A 22,725-nucleotide genomic window follows, 5' to 3' on the forward strand; every position below is an offset into this window, starting at 1 on the left:
TGAAATAAGCCCTTTATTCCCAAGATGATTTTGGTCATGGTGTTTTATTGAGACCATAGAACCCCTTACATAACATGTTTGTAAATAAGCTGGACTTTGCTCACCTGTTGTTTTACTTGTGTGTATACATGTATGTGTAAGTAGATTGTTTGTTGCCCTATTTTAATAATGTAGTTTATAGACATTCATCAGTTTATTTCTCTTCAATTTAGAACCTTTATATTTAAAATACACAGAAATGAAAAGAAAGGTAATGAACACTGGGAAACTGAGATTGAGTCCTAATGAGGAAGCCTTCATTTTGAAGGAAGATTATGAAAGAAGACGGAAACTAAGATTGCTTCAGGTATCATTTACTTGAGCTTAAGTTTTATGTCTTCCTCAAATCCTTGGTAATTTTTGGATTAGGTCGTTCTAAACGAAATGTTGCATTTAGGAGTTTCTTTCCTTGAAAGAGACCTGGTTCTTGTTTATAAACCAGTTTTGTATCATTTGAAAATAAGCGGATGGTAAGCAGATTGGAGAAGAGTTGAAAGATAGATGTTCCCTAACTCACGTATTGGAGAACAGTTGTTTAAATATGGATATATTTTTAAAAATTTTTAATTCTTTGGTAATTGCATATATGGATGTAATGTATTTACACCATACCCACCCTCTCTTTTCCCACCGTTTCTGCCTCAGCTTCCTCTCACATTCTCCCTACTTCACGCCATCTTTTTCTTTTACTCTTTTTTCTTCTCCAATAACCCACTGAGTCCGTGTAATTCCGTCTGTACCTGCATGTATATCCTGCTTCACTGGAGCATGCGCAACTTACCATTGGGCCACATTACTGAAGGAAACTAACTTTCCCTGCCAGCTATCAGCTCCCAGTGGCTCCTTAGATGGGGTGGGGCCTCATAATGTCTGGCTTGATCTTATGCAGATCTTGTGTCAGCAACCGTAAGTCTATGTATGCAACCGTTTGACTATCGGGAGACATTATTTTGCAGTAATCTTTCCAAGTTCTGTATTTTCTGGTTCTTAGAATCTTTCTGCTCCGGTTTACATGATGCGGAGTTGGTGAAAATTAGAAAAGAAAGCTTAGCAAGAATTTGAAGAAGACTACTGGGAAGATGAAACAGACTTATTTATATGAGCTTCTAAGACAAATTTATTAGGAAATTTAAGATTGCCCTAGCTAGCAATCTAAACTTAAGCCTTTGTGAATGATGTATGGCTTTCTATGTAGAACCAGAGATAATGGACCTAGAGAGGGAGCTCTCATCTGACCTTCTCGGCTATGAAACTTATGCAGTCACCTTTTAATTTTAGCATTTTATATGTTATTGGGGTTCAAGAGAGCAGGTGAAACAAGTCAACTAAGGGACTGTAGAAATAGCTTTGGGGGTTGCTGAGTAGGTAAAGGTACTTTATTGCCAAGCTTGGCAAGCCAGGTCCTTACCCAGGGACCCTCTTGTTGGAGTTCATGCAGGTTGACCTCTGCCCCCTGTGCTACGACACACATATACAAATAAATGAACATATAATAAAAAATTTCTTAGTGGCCCCCCGTTTTTTTTCTCTGCTGATTTTTTTTTTTTTTTTTTTTTTTTTTTTGCTAATCATAGCCCCTACTTAACAAGTATTTGGGAAAATTGAAACACCTGAAGAGAATTCATTTGAATTTCTATTCTCAATTAGATTTTGGAAATGTTTAAACCCCTTCATTTATTTTGTATGAAATACTCATCTTTCAGGTTCGCGAACAAGAAAGGGGCATTGCCTTCCATATCAGAGAAGACATAAAACAGAGGCGAAATCAGCAGTTTTCCCGTTTGGCCGAGGAACTAAGGGCAGAATGGGAAGAAGCACAAAGCCAGAAAATACAGAACTTGGAAAAACTGTATCTGGCAAGTTTAAGACATATGGGAGAGGGACATCGACAGGCTAAAGAAAATGTGAGTGAGCTCGTCTCATCACTGCGCGATGCAGGATGCTTAGACTAAATACATGATAAGCGTGCTTTAATGTATAGAACTGGGAGAGGCAAGCTGACCTTTATTTTCTAAATCAGTTTACTCTACTGTGAGAATAATGGTATTATTTGTTTCCTTGTAAATCTGCCAAGTACACCTTTCTTCCTCTGGTGTTCAAGTTAGCATTATTTCTTCTGGTTCTTGCCTATATAAAGACAGTAACCTATGCCATCAGAAATTGTCTGTCTCAAGCAACTTGAGTAGATTCAGGGACTCAATTCAGATTCATTCCTACCACCTCTAAATACATATTAGTGAATACGTATGCACTTGTGTTTCTTTGGTGGCTTTCATAAAGGCAAGTAAAGCTAAGTGTTTCAACGGGGCCTTGAGTTCATTTGTTGCTTATTGTGATTTATGGCTAGAAAATAAAAAAAGAGACAGGAGGACTTCCTTAAGTTCAGAGGCAGCTTGGTCAACATCATAAGTTACAGGTCAGTCAAGGCTCCATAACAGAACTAAATAAAAAAGGGAGGGAGGGAGAGATGAAGGAAAGAAATGCTAGTTTGTCATTCCAGAGTCAGTGACACAATAAACAGGCTGGCTCCAAAAAAGACAAATCTTTAATTACTAAGGAAAAGAAATACCTTGAAGTGATGTGGCTTCTTGGTTTCTGTGTGTTTTTTACCAGTAGCTCTAAGTTCTAATGTTATTTTGTTTATTTACTTATCTGTTTATTTATTTATTCATGCTTTTTTCAGGTCAATATTGTCTTTGTGTTTATTTTTTTCTCAAGCCTAACTCATTTGAAGGACACCCATATGATTTTTGTAGACCAGAGAACCTCTTGTATTACTATAAGTTGAATGTTTTAGTTTAAATAAAATATTTTAGTGGTTAATTTAATCCTTGTCCAAAGTAGCTTGATATTTTATGTTTTTATGCTAAGCTAAATGATTACTGCTATGGTGTGGTGGTAGTAGTACTATTCCTGTGCTTTGGAACGTATGGTGTGCTTATGGGAAGGGATGACAGAATTGAAAGATGACTTCTGGGCTGGAGAGGTGGCTCAGCGGTTAAGCTCTCTGGCTGCTCTTCCAAGAGGTTCTGAGTTCAATTTCCAGCAACCGCATGGTGGCTCACATCATCCGCAATGAGATCTAATGCCTTCTGGCATAAAGAAAGGCAGGTAACTTCTATGTTGATCTCAAATAGACACATTTCTGTTTATCTTGTTTAACATGGCTTTTTAACTAATGTGTACTTCTAGGAACCTGACTTAAACGCTCTGGCTCAGCAGGCAGCAGAAAGAAAAAGAAAAGCTGAACTGAGGCATAAAGAAGCTCTTAAAGTGCAGAAAAATCAAAAAGAAATGTTGATGAAACAGAAAACCAGGTAACAAGATAACGTTTCCCAATTTTCAGCTGAAACCGGTGTGTCTAGAAATAGAGGGTGTGTAGCAGGCTGTGAGGACATGCTAAGTGAAAGGTTTTGTAGACGCAGTACTCTGCACTGCTCTCACTAAGCACTGGGGTAGTTTTCCTAGCTGAGCCAACATTCTGAGTTCAGTGGCAGCGGCTAAGTTTCTGAAGAAATGTATGGACATTTCATACTTAATATCAACCAAAAAACTGTTTCTGATGTAAAAAGGAAGTTTTAAAAAATCTATGTGAGCCGGGCGATGGTGGCACACGCCTTTAATCCCAGCACTCGGGAGGCAGAGGCAGGCGGATCTCTGTGAGTTCGAGACCAGCCTGGTCTACAGAGCTAGTTCCAGGACAGGCTCCAAAACCACAGAGAAACCCTGTCTCAAAAAACCAAAAAAAAAAAAAAAAAAATCTATGTGATTAAGAGCATTAAAGAGGGCTGGAGAGATGACTCAGAGGTTAAGAGCATTGCCTGCTCTTCCAAAGGTCCTGAGTTCAATTCCCAGCAACCACATGGTGGCTCACAACCATCTGTAATGAGGTCTGGTGCCCTCTTCGGGCCTGCAGGCATACAGACAGACAGAATATTGTATACATAATAAATAAATAAACATTTTTTTTTTTTTTACAAAAAAAAGAGCATTAAAGAGATCTTTGGGCAGGACATGGTGGTACACACCTTTAGTTCCAGCACTTGGGAGGCAAAGGCGGGCAGTTTTTTATAAGTTCAAGGCCATCCTGGTCTACACATCTAGTTTTAGGATAGCCAGGGACAGAATATTTTGAGACAGAATAGTGAGATTCTGTCTCAAAACACACAAGCACAGGATGTTGTAGACTGGAAAACCTCAGTTGTTACTAATTTTTGCATGCTGTTACTGGTCTGCACTGGTCAGCTGATCATTTTACACATGATCTATCTTTAACATTTCTAGTTCTGCTTGGTATTTTTTTTTAGGTTTATTTATTTATTATGCATATAGTATTCTGCATGTGTGTATCCCTGCATGCCAGAAGAGGGCACTAGATCTCATTATAGATCATTGTGGACCACCACATGGTTGCTGGGAATTGAACTCGGGACCTCTGGAAGAGCAGCCAGTGCTCTTAACCTCTGAGCCATCTCTCCAGCCCCCTCTAGTTCTGCTCTTACTGTAAAAAACTAAAATAATGGTTCTCAACCTGTAGTGGGGTCAGACGGCCCTTTCCACAGGTCACCTAAGACCGTCTGCCTCTCGGATATTTAGGTTATGATTCATAATGGTAGCAAAACTACCATTATGAAGTGACAACAAAATAATTTTGTGGTTGGGGGTCACCACAATATGAGCAGTTGTATGAAGGGGTTGAAGCGTTTGGAAGGTTGAGAACCACTGCTGTCTATGATTATTCAGTTGAAACTCCAATCCTTATTTAAGCCTCTTGTAGTTGGTAAACATGTTCTTACATATATGTTTGGTCAAACAGCAAATTGAGTGTGGATTCAACTAAAAATGAGTTTCTGGCTTTTATGTTTTTAACTCTGTGCACTGATATCAAGTCAATGCACTTCTGTTCCTCTTGGTGACAGCAGGTATTACCTGAGAGACTGATTGGTGGCACCTCTTGTCTTTTAAGGCATATAAAAGCTCGAAAGGAAGCATTGCTTGTGGAAAAAGAGAGATCGGCTAAAGTGGCCAGGCTGCCGCCTCCTGTCCCAGCCCCTTTTGAGGTGAGTTGCCTAGAGCTTTGTTTAAACAAGTTTTAGTTGCATGATATAGGAGTATTTATGGAGTATTTTAAAATTCTAGATATTGTTTTACCTATAAATTAATATATGTTTTTAAGAACTTTAAAAAGTAATAGTACTGACATTTTTCTTGGTTACCTAATGCCCACTGTGTGTTGAATTTTCCCCAGTGGGAGTTTTATGTTTGTTAAGCATAGTGATTTGGGTTTTTACATTCTGCCTTTTTTTTTTAATAGCTTTATTTGTCAAAAAAAAAGAGTTACATTATTTGTCTTATAGACAGCTCACATTCTGGATTTGGTTCATAGTCTAATAAAGAAGTAGAGCTCAGATACATTTAAAATTTTGTTTACAATCATAAGGTCATGCAGAGTTTATAGAGTATTGTGTATGCTTTATGATCAGGCTCAATTTTGTTTACATGTTTGAAACAGTTCAATTAAATGAGTACTAGAATGGACATGGTTGCTCGTACCTATATTCTCAGCACTGGTGAAGCTGAGGCCGGAGGTGCCTAGTGAGCAAAACAGTAAGATTTCTTACAAAAAAAGGAGAGAGAGAGAATAGGAAAAAATCAGTTCTCTTATTTATATTAGCGTTTTAGTGCTGATTAGCATTAGTGATTGGAGTTACTATGCGGATAACTATCAAAATGACAGTTACTTTATGTGAAAAGTTAAAGGCTTTTTAAAAAAGTTTGGAAACTTAATACTGGAATGAGTACGTCTATCTTGTATTTGTGTATGTGTGATCAGCATGAGTGTCAGGCTCTGGGGTCTTCCTTATTCTCACAGGGCTGCCTGCCATGAAAGTGTCCTATTTCAGCCACTCTCCCAGGGCCATGCAAGATATTAGAAAGGCAGGCAATATTTTAACCTATCATGCCTTTTGATAGCTTTTTATTACAATTTCCAATATTCATAAGCCAAAATAACTTTAGTTTCTTAGAATGCTTTTTCAGAGTGCAGGATAGGTAGAATAATTAGTTCCAGGGTAGTAAATTTGTAAATATTTTCTTTGGTGTAGGGGTAGTATCTTTCATTTTCGTGAGTATCATTCTGGAGATACTGTTTCATTATTCTGCACACAGCTTTTATCATTATTCTTTTTTTTTAATCATTCTGAAGTTTATATCCTCATTATTGAAGAGAAGGCTCTTTAAGCTTTCTCTGTATCCATGGTTCTCAGGTGTTCTGTAGCCCAGCGAATGACTCTGACTCCTTGTGATCATACTCAGTCCCACTTCATTTGTGTGTCTTTCTTGTGTGTTGTTGTTGTTTGTAGATATATAGCTCTTATAAATAAGATCTGGGTGATTGTATGTAGTAACAGGAGCAGCAGGCTGTGTTCCTGTGGCTCCCTGGCTAGTTTACACCCGAAATAATTACACGGAAATCATATTCATTTAAACACTGCCTGGCCCATTAGTTCTAACCTTTTATTGGCTAACTCTCACATCTTGACTAACCCATATCTAATAATCTGTGTATCACCACGAGGTCGTGGCTTACCGGCATGAGTCTAGCCAGCATCCATCTCGGGAAGGGGAATCATGGCGTCTGCCTGACTCTGCTTCTTTCTCCCAACATTCTGTTCTGTCTACTCCGCCTATCTAAGCTGCTGTCCTATCAAAGGCCAAGGCAGTGTCTTTATTTGATCAATGAAAGTAACACATAGACAGAAGACCCACCTACATCAATTGTATTCTTGTTTGGTTTTACAGTAGGCTCTTTATTCAGGCTACCCAGGTCTTTGGGGAAGAAGAGTATCTTAGAATACGTCTTGAGCTGGTTGTGAGTTGGTGATATGAAAGGAAAGAATAGGACTTTGTTTAAAGGTCTAAGTTGTGGAGTATTTTTATTCAGGAGATTTGAAAGTGCTCTCAGTTCTGGAGATGGAGCTCAGTGGAAGAGCACCTCCCTGGGTACAGTCCCCAGTAAAGGGCACAGTAGAGGAGCTACTGTAGCAAAAATAACTGTCTCTTTAAATAACTTAGAAGTTAGAGTGAACTTCTGAACTGAAATAAAAACATTGACTATAATATACATATCTAGAAGGTTGATGAAATACTTAAAAATCTAATATTTTTATTAAAACTTGAAGTGATTTGCCTGGCGGTAGTGGCACATGCCTTCAATCCCAGCACTCAGGAGGCAGAGATAAGCAGATCTGTGAGTTCGAGGCCAGCCTGGTCTATAAGAGCTAGTTCCAGGATAGGCTCCAAAACTACAGGAAAACCCTGGGTTTTTTTTTTTTAAGGAAAAAAAAAACCTTGAAGTAATTTAACTCTGGGTGAAAAGATTTATTTCATTATTAAGCAGATTTTAGCATTGGTCTTGTTTTAGTGCATTTCCTGTTTCTAGTAATACAGTGCATTAGGCAAGGTATAGAGAAGACTGATGGGCTGCATCTGGTGTGGTCTTCTGACTGGCAGTCATAAGTTGGTGGAAAGCATCAAAGCCACAAACTAGGAGATCTAGGTAAACCGGTTTTGTAGAAGACTTACTTTAGGAACAGATAACCATGACATGTATTAATCACTTGAAGGCGTTAATCTGTTCACTAGAAGAGCTTCCCTAATAACTCCAGAAATTTCTACCCTGTTCCCTCCTAACATCGCCTAGTGAGGATTAAATTTGAACAAATTTTAGAACAATCCATAGCATGGATTAATACACAGCTTTGTGGCCGTGCATGTCTGTAATCCTAACACTCTGGAGGTTAGGGCAGACGATTGCCATAAATTCCAGGCCAGCCAGGCTACACTGCAAAATATTATTTCAAAAATAAAAACAAATTTGCCTTTTGCATTAGATCTAGGTTTATTGAAAATGTGTGCTCCCTTAATGGAGATGGCTTAAAAAAAAGAAAAGAAAAGAAAATGTGTGCTCTTTACCTAATCTCTTATTTTATATGCTATTTTCCAGAACATTGAAGTGAACAGAATTCCTTCCTTGAAGACCAATAGTTCCACCTACCATCACATTTCAACTTTTGTGAGCAGACAGATTGGCACAAAGCAGGTGATTGACTTACTGTGTGTTCATAGTTCACTGGGTCTCTCTGTGTTCATCAGTTGAGGTTTATCTTGAGTCTTTGTCTAGTGTAGTATGGCCATTTCTCAAAATTTGAACAATCCTACTAACTGTTCTAGGTTAAAAGAGCAAAAAGCCTTGTAAATGTGTTTTGACTTTTCATGTCAGATATATTGTTTTCTCCTATGAATGGAAGAGATACATAGCTATATGTGACTGTCTTTTAAAATAGTAAATATATTCTTATCATGCATTGTACAAAATAGGTTTTATTATAACATAAAGGAGGTTTTAAAACTTTTGATCATGAGTAGACTCTTTGCAGAAATAGAACTTTATATAGAAGGTGAACTCAGAGAAATATCAATGATCTCACCACCAGAAGACAAAATAGTTAACATCATATGGGTTAGAGTCTGTCTTTATGTATAAACATGCACACAAAGCTTAAAAACGGGATTTTTTAAATAATATTTGTGAATGTTTTACTTTGCATGTGTGTCTGTGTGCCATATCAAATGCCAGATACCTGCAGAAGCCAGAAGAGGGTCATCTGATCCCCTATGACTGGAATTACAGATATTGTGAGCTGTCATCTGGGTACTGGTAGTTGAGCTCCAGAACATCTGTCTTCCCATTCCTTTATCTTTATAGATATTATGACTTAAAAGTCTCTGCCAGTATTAAGAGTGAGCAACTGATACTTCCTTTTTATAATTGCTATTACTCTGTAACAGTAATTTTGCAATTTTTTTTTGTCTTTCTTTTTTTGGGGGTGAGAGTTCTTGTATAACAGCCCTAGCTGTCCTAGAACTCGCTCTTTAGACCAGGCTGGCCTCAAACTCACAGAGATCCGCCTGCCTCTACCTCCTGAGTGCTGGGATTAAAGGTGTGCACCACCACCACCCGGCCTGTCTTGTTTCTTTTTGAGAGAAAGTCTCACCATATAGCCCTGGCTGACCTGGAACTCACAGAGATCTACCTGCCTCAGCCTCAGCCTCTATGCTGGGATTAAAGACATATACTGGTATTCCTAGTTAATAACTTTTGTTGTCATTATTGTTCCAATTTGTTGATATAATTTGATCAGATAAAGAACAAGCTTTTTCACTTCTGGTTACATTCAAAATGCTGCCTATGTGTTGAAGAGATAGCTCAGTAGTTAAGTGTTTACTGTGCTTGTAGAGGACCTACACCCACTTGGACTTCTAACCAGCTTTAACTCCAGCTCCAGAAAATCAGACCCCCTCTTCTGGACTCCCAGGGCACCTGCATTCACACATGCTCATATACATAATTAAAATAAAGGTTAAATAAAGTGCTGTATATATTTGAAAGTAGATATTCAAATAATAAAGAATAACAAGATATCTCACTGGCCTAGTCACTGTTTCTGCATGAGTTCTAGGAAATCAGGGTTATATTTAAGTCATTATTCTGGCTTTCTTAGCTGAATAAGCATTGCCATTTAGAGGAACGTCTGTCTTTTTTTTTAAGATTTATATATTTATGTACTTTATGTATTTGGGTGTTTTGTTTGCATGTATATTTGTGTACCAGAAGAGGGTATTGGATCCCATGGGACTACAGTAATAGATGGTGCTGGGAACTGAACTCAGAACCTCTGGGAGAGAAGCCAATGCTTTTAACCACTGAGCCATCTCTCCAACCCTAAAGGAATTTCTTAAAAACCATGGAGTACTTATCTTTGAATGTATTTAAGACGTTATACTAATAATTTGATTATTTTATAGCCGAATGCTATGATAATTGCAGATACTAAACACTTTTACTATTAAATTTTATATAAGTAGAAAAAGTTCTATTAGTGTCATTGTTCTTAAAGCTATTTCTTTGTTACAAACACACACACAAAAGATCTAAATTTGTGTTGATTGACTGTTAGCCAGATGCTCATTTGGCTGCTGAAGAAGAAGCTAGACGACTGGAAGGACTATGGAGACAGGCAGCACAGCAGAGAGTGGAGCAGTTTGCAAGGGCACAGATGCGGGGATCGCGTGCCATGAAGAAGGTCCACTTGGCCCAAGTAAGACGTGCCATCTCTCTGGGAGCTGGCTGCTGCTGGTAGACTGGTTGGTGGCATTGGAGAACTAATAGTGAGGGAGTCTGTCCTAGAGTGTGAATACAGTGTTTCTTACTGTCGTTTCTCTTGCTGGGATAAAATACCCTGAGAAAAACAACTTAAGGAAGGACAGGTTTACTTTACCTCACGGTGCAAGGTACAGCCCATCACGAAGGGCAGGTCAAGGAAGCAGGAGTTGAGGTAGCTGTCACATTACAGCACAGCCAGGAACAGAGCGTGAGTACCTCTAGCCGCTCGGCTTCCTTCTCACCCAGTCCAGCACCCAGCCAGGGAATGATGCCATCCACACTGGGCAGGTCTCTCCGCCCACCTCAGTGCAATCAAGATAATCCCCCACAGGCATGCCCCAAGATCTAGATTCTGTCATGTTAACAACATTAGCCATCACAGAAAGTCTCTGATTTGTATGATTTCATTATAATTTTCCAAAATCCTTTTCCATCCTCTTTTTTTTTGTTTGTTTGTTTGTTTGTTTTTTGAGACAGGGTTTCTCTGTAGCTTTGGAGACTGTCCTGGAACTCCCTTTGTAGACCAGGCTGGCCTCGAACTCACAGAGATCCACCTACCTCTGCTGGGATTACAGGCGTGCGCCACCACTGCCCAGCTTTTCCGCCCTCTTTTAAGCTCAGGTTAAATACAGCTGTTCTCATAATATGTCTTTGTTTTATACATATATACATGTTTACTGACACATTTTCTTTTTACATTTAGTCAATCCAAAAAGAGCCTGAGAAAATTAGTCAGTTTTTTGATGTAGTAATTTTTTATTGCATTTGTGTTTATAAATTTGCATAATTGATTCGTTAAGTATTTTCTGAGCAAAAGACTTACTCTGGCCACTTTGAATGTCAATTCAAAGGTAGACTCATGTCCTTACTTATTCTTGAAATACAGTGTAATTGTGATTCATCTTCTGCATGTTTCTCTCTGCCTCTGAGTTTGACCACATTCGTGTACTTTAAACACTCATCACCTTAGGAGAAGGCTTTTAAGTATGTCACTGGACGTTAGATGCTTATCCTAAGGAAGTCTACTTGGATTGTGGGGGTGAGATTATGACCTCCCTCAAAATTTTAGTTTTCATAAGTTGGAAGTGACTTATGACTTAGTTAACTGTCTAAATTTATTCATCAAAGAAATAAATCTATAAGAAATAACAGGGGCTGGAGAGATGGCTCAGAGGTTAAGAGCACTGACTGCTCTTCCTAAGGTCCTGAGTTCAATTCCCAGCAACTACATGGTGGCTCACAACCATCTGTAATGAGATCTGGCGCCCTTTTCTGGCCTGCAGGCATACATGGAGGCTGAACACTGTGTACATAATAAATAAATAAATCTTTTAAAAAAAAGAAAGAACAACAGAAACTGTGAGAAACAGCTATAAGTTGAACACATTCTTCCATAAAAGCAGCAGTGTTGATTGGCCACAGAAGTGAGCTTGCACAGCTTGCCTGAACTTACCTCTGTGTTATTTGACTGTCCTAAGCTTGCCTTAGCTCACTTTCATCATCTGTTTCCTGAGGCCTGCCTGAAGCTCATAGGAACACACATGGAGTTTAAACATTCCCTCTTATTAGGAAAAATACTAATGGAGTGCTACACCATGCTCAGGTGAGCCAGAGAAATGCATTTACTGTGTAACAAGTGACACGTGTGCTATCATTAGAAAACAGCTGTTTGGGGCTCTCCTCTTTATTCTAGACTAGTGTTTCTCACACAGGAAAAGTCACCCAAAACTGTGTTAATAGATTCTATTACCCTGTCTGAATCTTTTCCTAAGACATTTTGGTCCAGGAATGTACTTACTGCTGGGTATATTGTTTTTGTTTGTTAATTTTATTGATTTTTTATTTAACTCTAAATTTTTTCTGCTCCCCTCCCTGCCTCTCCTCTCCCCTTTAATCATCTCCCAAGGTCCCCATGCTCCCGATTTACTAAGGAGATCTCATCTTTTTCTATTACCCACGTAGATTAGATCTATGAATATCTCTCTTAGGGTCCTCATTGTTGTCTAAGTTCTCTGGGATTGTGATTTGTAGGCTGGTTTTCTTTGCTTTGTGTTTAAAAACCACCTATGAGTGAGTACATGTGATAATTGTCTTTTTGTGTTTGGGTTACCTTACTCAAAATAATGTTTTCTACCTCCATCCATTTTCCTGCAAAATTCAAGCTGTCATTTTTTTCTGCTGTGTAGTACTCCATTGTATAAATGTATCACATTTTCCTTATCTATTCTTTGGTTGAGGGATATTTAGGTTGTTTCCAGGTTCTGGCTATGACAAACAATGCTGCTATGAACATAGTTGAGAATTATGTCCTTGTGGCACAATTGAGCATCCTTTGGCTATATACCCAAAAGTGGTATTGCTGGGTCTTGAGGATGGTTGCTTCCTAATTTTTTGAGAAATCAACGTACTGATATCCAAAGGGGCTGTACCAGCTTGCACTCCCACCAGCAATGCAGAAGTGTTTCTTTTACCCCATATCCTCTCCCTGCTGGGTCTATTATAATTGGCATTTGGGTTCTGTCCCCCTCTGGTTTTGTATTTTTCGGTTGTAATCCCCTTGCCCTCTGTGCTTTAGCCATATAAACACTATCTATGTTCTTCTCTGGTTGCCTTCATAGCCCATACCTATGTGCTGCCCTTAATTTTTCTTCTACTACTTTATCCTCTTCTGTGTGACTAAGTGCTTACCCAGAAACTGAGGAGGTTTCTCTGATCGCCCTTCTTTGCCTTCTACCATCAAAATTAAATTAGCTAACTTCATTTAACTTTTATGTTAGTAGTACTCTATACATAAAGTGATACACAAATCCCCTTAAATCGTGGAAATCAGAGTTTGGAGTGACGGGAAGCATCATCATTAAATCTCAGTCACTTAGGACTTGAGAAGTACAGAGAGAGCTGAACGACAGCTCGTTGCAGTAGCCCTGTTAGTTAGAAAGAGACGAAATGGTTTTGCTTTGCCCTGAGAATGGTAGTGGCAGACACTTTTCAGACTTTAAGGTCTAGGCAGCATCACCCTTCAGTGCTACCTGCTTTGTCCCATTACAGCCTAGGGTTGATATTTTCCCCTAATATTCTCAGTATGTTATCCAGCAGGTAAACTGGAGTAGTATGTCATATGTGAGAACAAATGGGAGAGGAGGGGAATTTTAGGCCTTATCTTCATACTTTGCCCTCGCCAGTTAATGTAACCATCTAAGTTTGACTCTGCTGTCATTAATCTGTTTATTCTTGAAGAACCAAGAGAGACTAATGGAAGAACTCAAACAGCTGCAAAAAGAGGACCTGGCACGTAGGAGACAGACAGTGGCACAGATGCCCCCACAACTGGTTGAACTGCCGTACAGACGCAGTGAGGTGAAAGAAGACTGGCAGCGAGAGCTGGAGTGCGCCTTTGAGGACATGTATAATGCAGACAGGAGTAAGGCTTTCAGCAGTGCTTTTACATGTTTTGGTGGGAAATAATATTTGTAGTAATAAGCAGTGTTTATTTTGAAATGAGTTGTTGTGTGGAAAGGGCCTTCATGCTTTAGACTTAGGATTGTTGTAGTTAAATTCCTTTTTCCCCAAACTTTGCCCCATCATATTAGAAGGAAAACATGTTTCTTTGTTTCTTTATTCAGAGGTGAAAGGAAACCTGATTTTGCATCTTACACCAGAGCCTTTGCCTGACATGTCTGATCAGCTCCAGGATGAAGAACTGGACCTTTCAATGGAACGAGAAAATCGAGGTGAAAACGAGAACCCTCAAGTGCCAGTCAGCCACTATAATAATATATTCTAGTGGAATAGGTCATAAAGCCCCTAAGCTGAATGTTAAAACTCACAGTAAGGGATTTTAATCATTAGCTAAGGGTTAGGAAAATCTGTCCGATTTAAGCACCGATAATGACACTAATGGAAGCAGTGGTAAGGAGTTTCTGCGTATTTCTGCCATCAGGGATCAGTTCCCTACTTGGTGGAGAGAGCCATTTACACATGATACCATCTGGAGATCCTTAGGTTGTGTGAGTTAGATCTTTAGTTCTGGATTTATTTGAAGGATCAGCAATTTTTAGACTTGACCAGATTATTAGAAATCCTATTGTGTTCCACTACTGCTGGGTACTTCATATAGCATGATGAGTTGTACAGACGTTGATCTCCTATCCCTCACACCTGGTACTTCATATAGCATGATGAGTTGTACAGACGTTGATCTCCTATCCCTCACACCTGGTACTTCATATAGCATGATGAGTTGTACAGATGTTGATCTCCTATCCATCACACCTGGTACTTCATATAGCATGATGAGTTGTACAGATGTTGATCTCCTATCCATCACACCTGGTACTTCATATAGCATGATGAGTTGTACAGATGTTGATCTCCTATCCCTCACACCTGGTACTTCATATAGCATGATGAGTTGTACAGACGTTGATCTCCTATCCATCACACCTGGTACTTCATATAGCATGATGAGTTGTGCAGACGTTGATCTCCTATCTATCACGTCTGGCTTCAACGTTGAACTTTCTCATCAGTTGTCCCGTATGCTGAACCTAGTTACAGTCTGGCATAATGTTGCTCAGTCAGTCTTAAGCTGGGTGTTGTGGCACAGCTGTAGTTTCAGCTGTTCAGGAGGCTGAGCCAAGAGGACAACCAGGGGTTTGGGACTAGTCTTGGCAATATAACAATACTTTGTCTCTTGAAGACAACAAAGGGCTAGGAATTTCCATTACTATTTAAAACTAAATCCTTACTGAAAAATAATTACAAATAAAAATTGGCAATGTAGCTCAGTGGTAGAGTGTTTCTCTAGCATGTGTGTACACACACAAAAGATGGGTGGATGGAAGGAGGGAAAAAAGGAAGGAAGAGAGGAAAGGTTGGAGGGAGGGAGGAGGATGGATAGATGGAGAGAATTAATCTGCCTTAAAATGGGAAGGTCGCAGAGTAATGGTTTGACCTCAGTACATGGCTCTGTGTTTATGAAGCGCTAAGGAGCAGGATAAACCTGTGTGTAGTTGTGAGGTAGAGTGCAGTGGAGTCACCTTTTGTGTTTATTGACTGGGAAGGACACAGCCATGTCTGTGCTGAAGACAGTGCGCAAGATAGGCACTTCTGTGACATTTGCTGCAGTGTGCTGAGCTGTTTGTTACATTTCTAATTCTGTCAGAATTTTTTAAAATTTGTATTATAATGTACTACTTTGCCAGTTTTCAACCTCTTTTGTTGTAGGAGGCCACTTGTTTGTTCCTGGCTGCTCACCTCCAAAATAACCACACAGAAACTGTATTAATTAAATTACTGTTTGGCTTCTTAGCTCTAGCTTCTTATTGGCTAGCTCTTACATCTTAATTTAACCCATTTCTATTAATCTGTGTATCGCCACCGGCAAGGTTCCGTCCAGTGTCTGTCTCTGGCAGGGCTACATGGTTTCTCCTTGACTCCATCTTCTTTCTCCCAGCATTCAGTTTAGTTTTCCCTGCCTAGATCTGTTCTGCCCTACTATAGGCTCAAAGCCATTTCTTTATTCATTAGCCAACGAAAGCAACACATATACAAAAGTACTTCCCACATCATTGTTTGGTATTATTAATGTTTTCTTTGACTAAACTAAAGCGCAGTTTGGTTCCCCATAGAGAATTTTTAGTTTTGTTCTTAGTTAGCTTGTGCTATCTGTGGGGAAGGATGCTTGCAGAAATACCTTGTTTCAGATTTTGGATGAGTGAAAGGGTTTACTTACAACCACAGAAAAATTTGCACCACGTATTAGGAAGAATGATTTGAAAGGAGGTGCCTTACTTCAAGACTGTAAAGTTGTTTTCCTCTGTAGCCTGCTAAGAACTCTTTGGACTATTCCCTAGCACAGACATGACTCAGGCATTCGCCTTACTCCTAAGCTAATTAGGAGTTATGCGGTCTGTCATCACCTAGCAAGCAGAGTGAATATCCTCCTCAGAGTTAAGCTTGAAATTAGTGTATGTGTATTATGTTGTTGGAAAATGGTCTAAATTTGAATTTAAACTGAAAAAAAATATACTTCATTGTTAAACTAAGACAAGTTAGTTAGCATTGTTGAATACATTAACCTTTAAATGCTGAAAATAAAGTTGTGCTTTTGCTTTAAGTAATTATGACAGTGATTGAGCTTAAAGATAGAATAATTTGCCTAAATGTAATAATTTAAACTTTATTTTTTTTTAGTACCTTTTGCAATGAAGACCCAGCAGATTCCCTCAAGAATTCTTTTTAAAAGATTGTTAAATAAGATTCGAAACCAAAAATCTCTGTGGACAATTAAATCCGTGTCTGAGGATGACAGTGAACTGACCACAAGCATCAATGAGACTGAGGGTAAAGCACCGACCATGGAACCCATGGAATCCGGAGCCGTTACCCTCGAGGAAAGAACGCTGTCCTCCGAGCAGGAGCAAGGTGCTTTTTCTCCAGTAGTCTGTCTGATGGCACACAGACTCATCTAACCCTCTTTAGATTGTTAAAAAAAAAAAAAATGCTCACACCTGAGTTTGGGGTTTAGCACCATAGCAGAGATTGAAAGCCCTGGTTTCAAGCCTATATCACTGGTGGGATTAGGGGTGGCAGTGAACATGGTGGTTGTCTCATGCATGAGAAAACAAAGAATAGAGGTCAGAAGTTAAGAGACAGGCTGTGGGGCTAGAGAGATGGCTCGGAAGTTAAGAGCACTGGCTCCTCTTCCAGAGAACCTGGGTTCAATTCCCAGCACCCATGTGACAGCTCACAACTGTCTATAACTCCAGTTCTAGGGGATCTGACACCCTCACACAGACATACATGTAGGCAAAACACTAGTGCACATAAAATAAAAATAAATTACAAAGAAAGAAAAAGAGAAAAGAAGAAAGTAAAAGAAATGGGCTGGAGGGGTGCTCAATGGTTAAAGCACTTTGCTATTCCAGAAGACTTAGGTTCAATTTCCAGCATGCACATGGTAGCTCCAGTACTAGGGGTCAGACCCTCTCTTCTGGTCTCTAAGGGAGGGTACTAGGCAGGTAAATGGTACGCAGGCATACAGCAGGCAAAACGTCCATACACATAAAATTAAAAAATTTAAAGTTAAGAAACAATCCTGCTACTTAAAAGACCACAGAAGAATGCTGAGAACCTTAGTGGCTCTCCTGAACCACTTAGCTTACTGTGCGAACTCCTGGAAGTCATTGAACCACATCAGTTAGTTACTTGTAATGTTTAGGCTATTGCTTTCTTGTTGTTTCTGTATTGCTACTGAAGTCTGTGCCCACATCTTTGTTCTCTATGTACTCTCGTGTGTGTGTGTGTGTGTGTGTGTGTGCGCGCGCGTGCGCGCGTGTGTGATATATATGGTATGCAATATGCCTGGTGTGCATCACTCACATCTTTTTTTATTCAGTGCATGTGTGCATGCACACACCTGATTATGTGCACCTTGTGCATGTGGAAGTAAGTCAGAAGGCTTCAGAAGTTTCCTTGGGAAGGAACGAGATTGGGAAAAAAATGTGTAGCTCAATAAAAAAATAAATAAAAGTTAAAATGATTGTCTACCAAAAAACAAAATCCCCTGGAGCCGGGCAGTGGTAGCGCACGCCTTTAATCCCAGCACTTGGGAGGCAGAGGCAGGCGGATCTCTGGGAGTTCGAGGCCGGCCTGGTCTACAAGAGCTAGTTCCAGGACGGGCACCAAAGCTACAGAGAAACCCTGCCTGTCTCGAAAAACAAAAAACAAAACAAACAAACAAAAAATTCCCTGGAACTGGAGTTGCAGTTGGTTGTGAGCAATTGTATGGGTGTTGGGAACCAACCCAGGTCCTCTATAAGAGTGGAAGGCACTCTTAAGCAGCTGACTGTCTCCAGCCTCCCCACATCATCTGTTTATAGTAAGAATTTTTAGAAAACTTTTAATTAAAAGACAGGCATGTGTTAGTGTTTTTTGAGTGTATATTTCTTTACATTCCTACCAGAGATTTTTTCCTTATTTAACTCTAAAGAATGGGAAAGTGGATCTTAAATATTGGGGCCATGGGAGTCATGCAAAGATAGGAGACAACCCGCCAAAGTCTATTAAGCAAAAAGCAAATTTTATTCCAGGAAAAAGAAAAGAAAAATATATCTCCATGGGGCACAAAAGCTTATCAGCTAGCTGTGACCACAGCCAGAAATGGGCTTATATGGCTGTGGCAATGGGCTGTTTCCAAACTCCCCTTTGTATAGCAAGAAGCAAGCATTAGGCATGAACAAAAGCATTTTTATAATCTCAAGGTAAAACTCAGATACAAATTGCTTTTTTTTTACACTTTCCATTAGCAGGATTTTTCAGTTAAACTAGTGTTTGTATTTAGCCCATTTTTTCTTTCTGTCACTTTCTGATGGTGTTTACCAAAGCTTTACACTCCCCTGATACTACCAATTTTGCATAGCAGGGAAGGGTATGGGACAGTGCACAACCAAGATACATCTCATCATTTAAAAGTTAGCTCACATCAGTTGCTGGTCATGAGTGTCCAGGGGCTGTCTAAAAGCTGACCCTCAGTTTGCAGACAGAGCTATGGGTTGTAAAGCAAAGTAACCCACTATTAATAGTTAATCCTTAAGCTGCTGACAGTCTGCTTACAACTTTATATTTCTTTATTTCTACATTCTTATTTCTGGAACCTACATTTCTATATTCTTTTTCTTGGACTCTTCATTAAATATATTTTTAGAAGTTACTAGGATCATACTAAAAGATCTTGAATTATATATATGAGCAAATGAGAATTGTGGAGATGTAATCTGATTTCAGTTGTATTTCTTAGAGGTTTATATTTTAGGGGTTTTTTTTTTTGAACATAGGTATGTGTATGGAGATGTTTTGCTACCGCACTTTTGAGTGGAATGATTGTAGGATTTTATACTGCACACAAGAACCCCTGGCCTACAGCCTTTACTAGGCATTCTAAACACTTATTTCTTGTTTTTCTCCTTTGTGTTTTCTTTTGCTGCATCCTTTGGTCATTGCCCCCAGAGCCCATTCCTCAAATCTGTTTTCCTTCATTCAGAACAGATTCATACTGTACAATGTTATGTATTTACTCATATCTTTTAAAGTGTGTGTTTCCCAAGTCAGCCTGTGGGAGCCCTTGACTAAAGGTCAGAGAGTTCAGACCTATTCTACTCCTTCAAGGTTATATGACAGGAGGTTTGACCTAGGGTGAGATTACCTGATGTTTTGGATATTGAGGAGGTGATTACTTTGTTTGTTCTTTGTATCCTAGTAAAGAAGCCTCTTGCCTTCCCCATCTTCTTTGGACTGGGGTGTATGAAGCTTATGAGAAATAAACACGGGTTGAATCTCAGTATTTACTAGATGCCCTCCTGACTCTATCAGTTGTCTCTAGTCTATTTCTTATCCTCACACTTCTCTCCACGCACGGAGGAATAAGCCAGGCTGGACCCTGCTCTTGTCGCCCGGATGCAACATAATGGCATCAGCCTCCTTGGATTCCACTCATTGTTAGATCCCTTCACTTTCAGATTTGTTATCGTCGTATATTTGCCCCAAATTAGATTCTAGATAACTCCCAACCTATACAGCTGCTTTTTGTCTCCTCGGCTCCCCACAAGTCTCCCACATTCACTACCTGGTAATATGTTAACTTGTTTGCTGGAGAATAAAGTTTATATCATTCTGGTTTTCTTATTTTACTACCTACATCCAAACCATCAGCAGTTTCAGCTAGTCCCACACTTAAAGTATATCCATAGTCCAGCCATTTCTCTCCACCAATCCTCCTTTCAGCTGCATTTGTTTTCTGGTGTAGATTCTTGTCATGCAGCTTGTTTTGTCTGCAGCTTTTGCAGCTTCCACTAAAATCTCTTCATCAAGTGACTGTGAAAACCCAGATCAGCTCATTTTCTTCTGCATCAAGCCCTACAGTGAGAATCAGACTGTTTGACAAAGCTTCACACACATACTCTGTGCCTTTCTTCCTTCCACATCTCTTGCTATCACTGCACTGTAGACTCTTTGTACTGTTGATGTTAGGCCAGCATTCTGTAGATGTTACCATGTCTGTCTCCCTTCTGCCTGAGTCTACTCACCTGTTGCTTTCTCGGTGAGACTTTCTCTGCTCACTTTATATAAAATACCACCCTCTGCCTTCCCAGTAATGCTCCCATCTCTTTATAATCTCTTTTACCCTGCTTTCTCTTCATATTTCTTACCAATAAGCAATAGACTTACTTTTCTTGTTTATTTCCGTCACAGCTAACCCATTTGTGAGAGAGGAGCTTAAAGATTTTATTCATTGCTCTGTCCTCAGAGGCCTTGTGGGTAAAAAGTGCTCAGTTTTGTTGAATTAGTTTGATAGCTTAAAGCAAGATTTGATAAGTCAGATATTTAAAACCATGAGAATAGAAGTTTCTTTTAGAGGAAGAATTCTGGGAGAAGGGAGCTTACTTATGACCACCTGAGGGATTCCAGCTATAAAACTGTAGGAGGCCAGACAAGTAGAGAGCACAGTGCTGGACTCCCAGTAAAAGGAATTCTGCTGTTGAATCTGTAGTGAGATTTTGAAAATGCCACCACGGGGCCTGGAGAGAGAGCTCAGCAGTTAAAAGCACTGCCTGCTTTTCCAGAGGTCATGAGTTCAATTTCCATCAACCACGTGGTAACTCACAACCATCTGTTATGAGATCTGGTGCTCTCTTCTGACGTGCGGGCATACGTGCCAACATAACACTGTACATGATGAATCAATAAGACTTAGAAAGAAAGAAAATGCCGTCACATGAGTAGTCATTCTTCCCTTCCAGCTGACCATGCCTCTTGTCTGTGGGTCTTTCGGTGTCTTGAGTGACCCAAAGAGTGTGTGTGTGTGGGGGGGGGGGGTTGTTCTGTTTCCCTTTGTTTCCCTTCACAGGGCCTTCATACGTGTTGGTGTGTGGCTAAGTCTGTTCGTCCTCTCACATGACCTCCTTCCTTACTTTTCAGTGACTGCTTAGAGACCATTTTCTCAGGGAAATCACACCTGCCCCACTAGTCTAATGTCTTTATGATGTTTTATGATATAGCCTGTTTTCTTTACACAGTTCCTGTTTTAACTCCGCATTTTTATGAGAAGGCTGTATGATATTTCTGCCCCATCTTTCAGCCTTCAAACCTCCGTGAGGTTTTGTGTCAGTCAGCACAGTATCACTTGTCACCTACTGTGCCTTGGTAGATGGTGGGTGAGCACTCTGTGCAGAACAGCTGGCTACCCTAGTATGATAGAATTTACATCATAGTTATCCTAGGAAAGGAACATTGACATTTCTTTAGCACCTGTTTAGTCTTTGATTTTTCTTGTAATGTTTGGCTTAGGTTGGGAGGTCAATGTATATAACTACCAAAAAATGACTGAGCCTTCACTGAGGGTCCACTTCCTATGGACCAATATAGAACGGTTGATCTGATCTAAATGCAGGTTTCTGTTATTTTGTTCCCTTTAAGCTTAACATCATCATACTAACAGTGGTATCTGTTACAGTCATGGACAGTGATAGGCTGACAATTGAATCTGGACCACTGAGTAGTGAAGACAAGCCATTTTTCTGCCAAGCAGATACTGGAAAGGAAAAAGGTATTTCTGTCATATCCTCAAATTAAGCTAGCTTGGTTTCTCACATCTTTTTCTTAGTAAAGAAGGGTACTACAGTGGAGTCATCTTTAGGGATTATTGAAGGTAGTTTCTGTTTGGTGATTCTAGAAGGGTACTACAGTGGAGTCATCTTTAGGGATTATTGAAGGTAGTTTCTGTTTGGTGGTTCTAGAAGGGCACTACAGTGGAGTCATATTTAGGGATTATTGAAGGTAGTTTCTGTTTGGTGATTCTAGAAGGGCACTACAGTGGAGTCATCTTAGGGATTATTGAAGGTAGTTTCTGTTTGGTGATTCTAGAAGGGCACTACAGTGGAGTCATCTTAGGGATTATTGAAGGTAGTTTCTGTTTGGTGATTCTAGAAGGGCACTACAGTGGAGTCATCTTAGGGATTATTGAAGGTAGTTTCTGTTTGGTGATTCTAGAAGGGCACTACAGTGGAGTCATCTTAGGGATTATTGAAGGTAGTTTCTGTTTGGTGATTCTAGAAGGGCACTACAGTGGAGTCATCTTAGGGATTATTGAAGGTAGTTTCTGTTTGGTGATTCTAGAAGGGCACTACAGTGGATTCATCTTAGGGATTATTGAAGGTAGTTTCTGTTTGGTGATTCTAGAAGGGCACTACAGTGGATTCATCTTAGGGATTATTGAAGGTAGTTTCTGTTTGGTGGTTCTAGCACTTGCTGCATTTCTACCTGCCACAACCGTGACTCAGTGTTCAGTACTACTTCATCCTCAGGAAGAAGCAGCCAAAATTCGAATGTCAGCAAGGCACAAACAGGTAAGCAAGCCCTGGAATTACAGTTTTGTTTAACCTATGCAATTCTTTTTAATCTCT

At 39.7% G+C, this 22,725-nt stretch overlaps 1 protein-coding gene across 8 annotated transcripts in view; it reads left to right on the forward strand.

The window, feature by feature from the left end:
* Cep295 (centrosomal protein 295) overlaps positions 1–22,725 on the forward strand; it is a 40,581-nt gene that overhangs the window by 2,013 nt on the left and 15,843 nt on the right. For 6 of the 8 annotated variants that reach the window (XM_075966772.1, XM_075966776.1, XM_075966773.1 and 3 more), the window contains exons 2-12: positions 213–346; positions 1,743–1,943; positions 3,232–3,356; positions 5,006–5,099; positions 8,045–8,140; positions 10,059–10,199; positions 13,502–13,685; positions 13,888–13,995; positions 16,460–16,690; positions 21,777–21,869; positions 22,565–22,668. In XM_075966772.1, coding sequence (XP_075822887.1) covers positions 213–346; positions 1,743–1,943; positions 3,232–3,356; positions 5,006–5,099; positions 8,045–8,140; positions 10,059–10,199; positions 13,502–13,685; positions 13,888–13,995; positions 16,460–16,690; positions 21,777–21,869; positions 22,565–22,668 — 1,511 coding nt within the window. Of the gene's footprint in view, positions 1–212; positions 347–1,742; positions 1,944–3,231; positions 3,357–5,005; positions 5,100–8,044; positions 8,141–10,058; positions 10,200–13,501; positions 13,686–13,887; positions 13,996–16,459; positions 16,691–21,776; positions 21,870–22,564; positions 22,669–22,725 lie in introns of those variants that run through there. The other 2 variants (XM_075966775.1, XM_075966779.1) reach the window with 2 other exon arrangements.

This window comes from Microtus pennsylvanicus, chromosome 3, assembly GCF_037038515.1.
Source record: "Microtus pennsylvanicus isolate mMicPen1 chromosome 3, mMicPen1.hap1, whole genome shotgun sequence".
NCBI lineage: Eukaryota > Metazoa > Chordata > Mammalia > Rodentia > Cricetidae > Microtus > Microtus pennsylvanicus.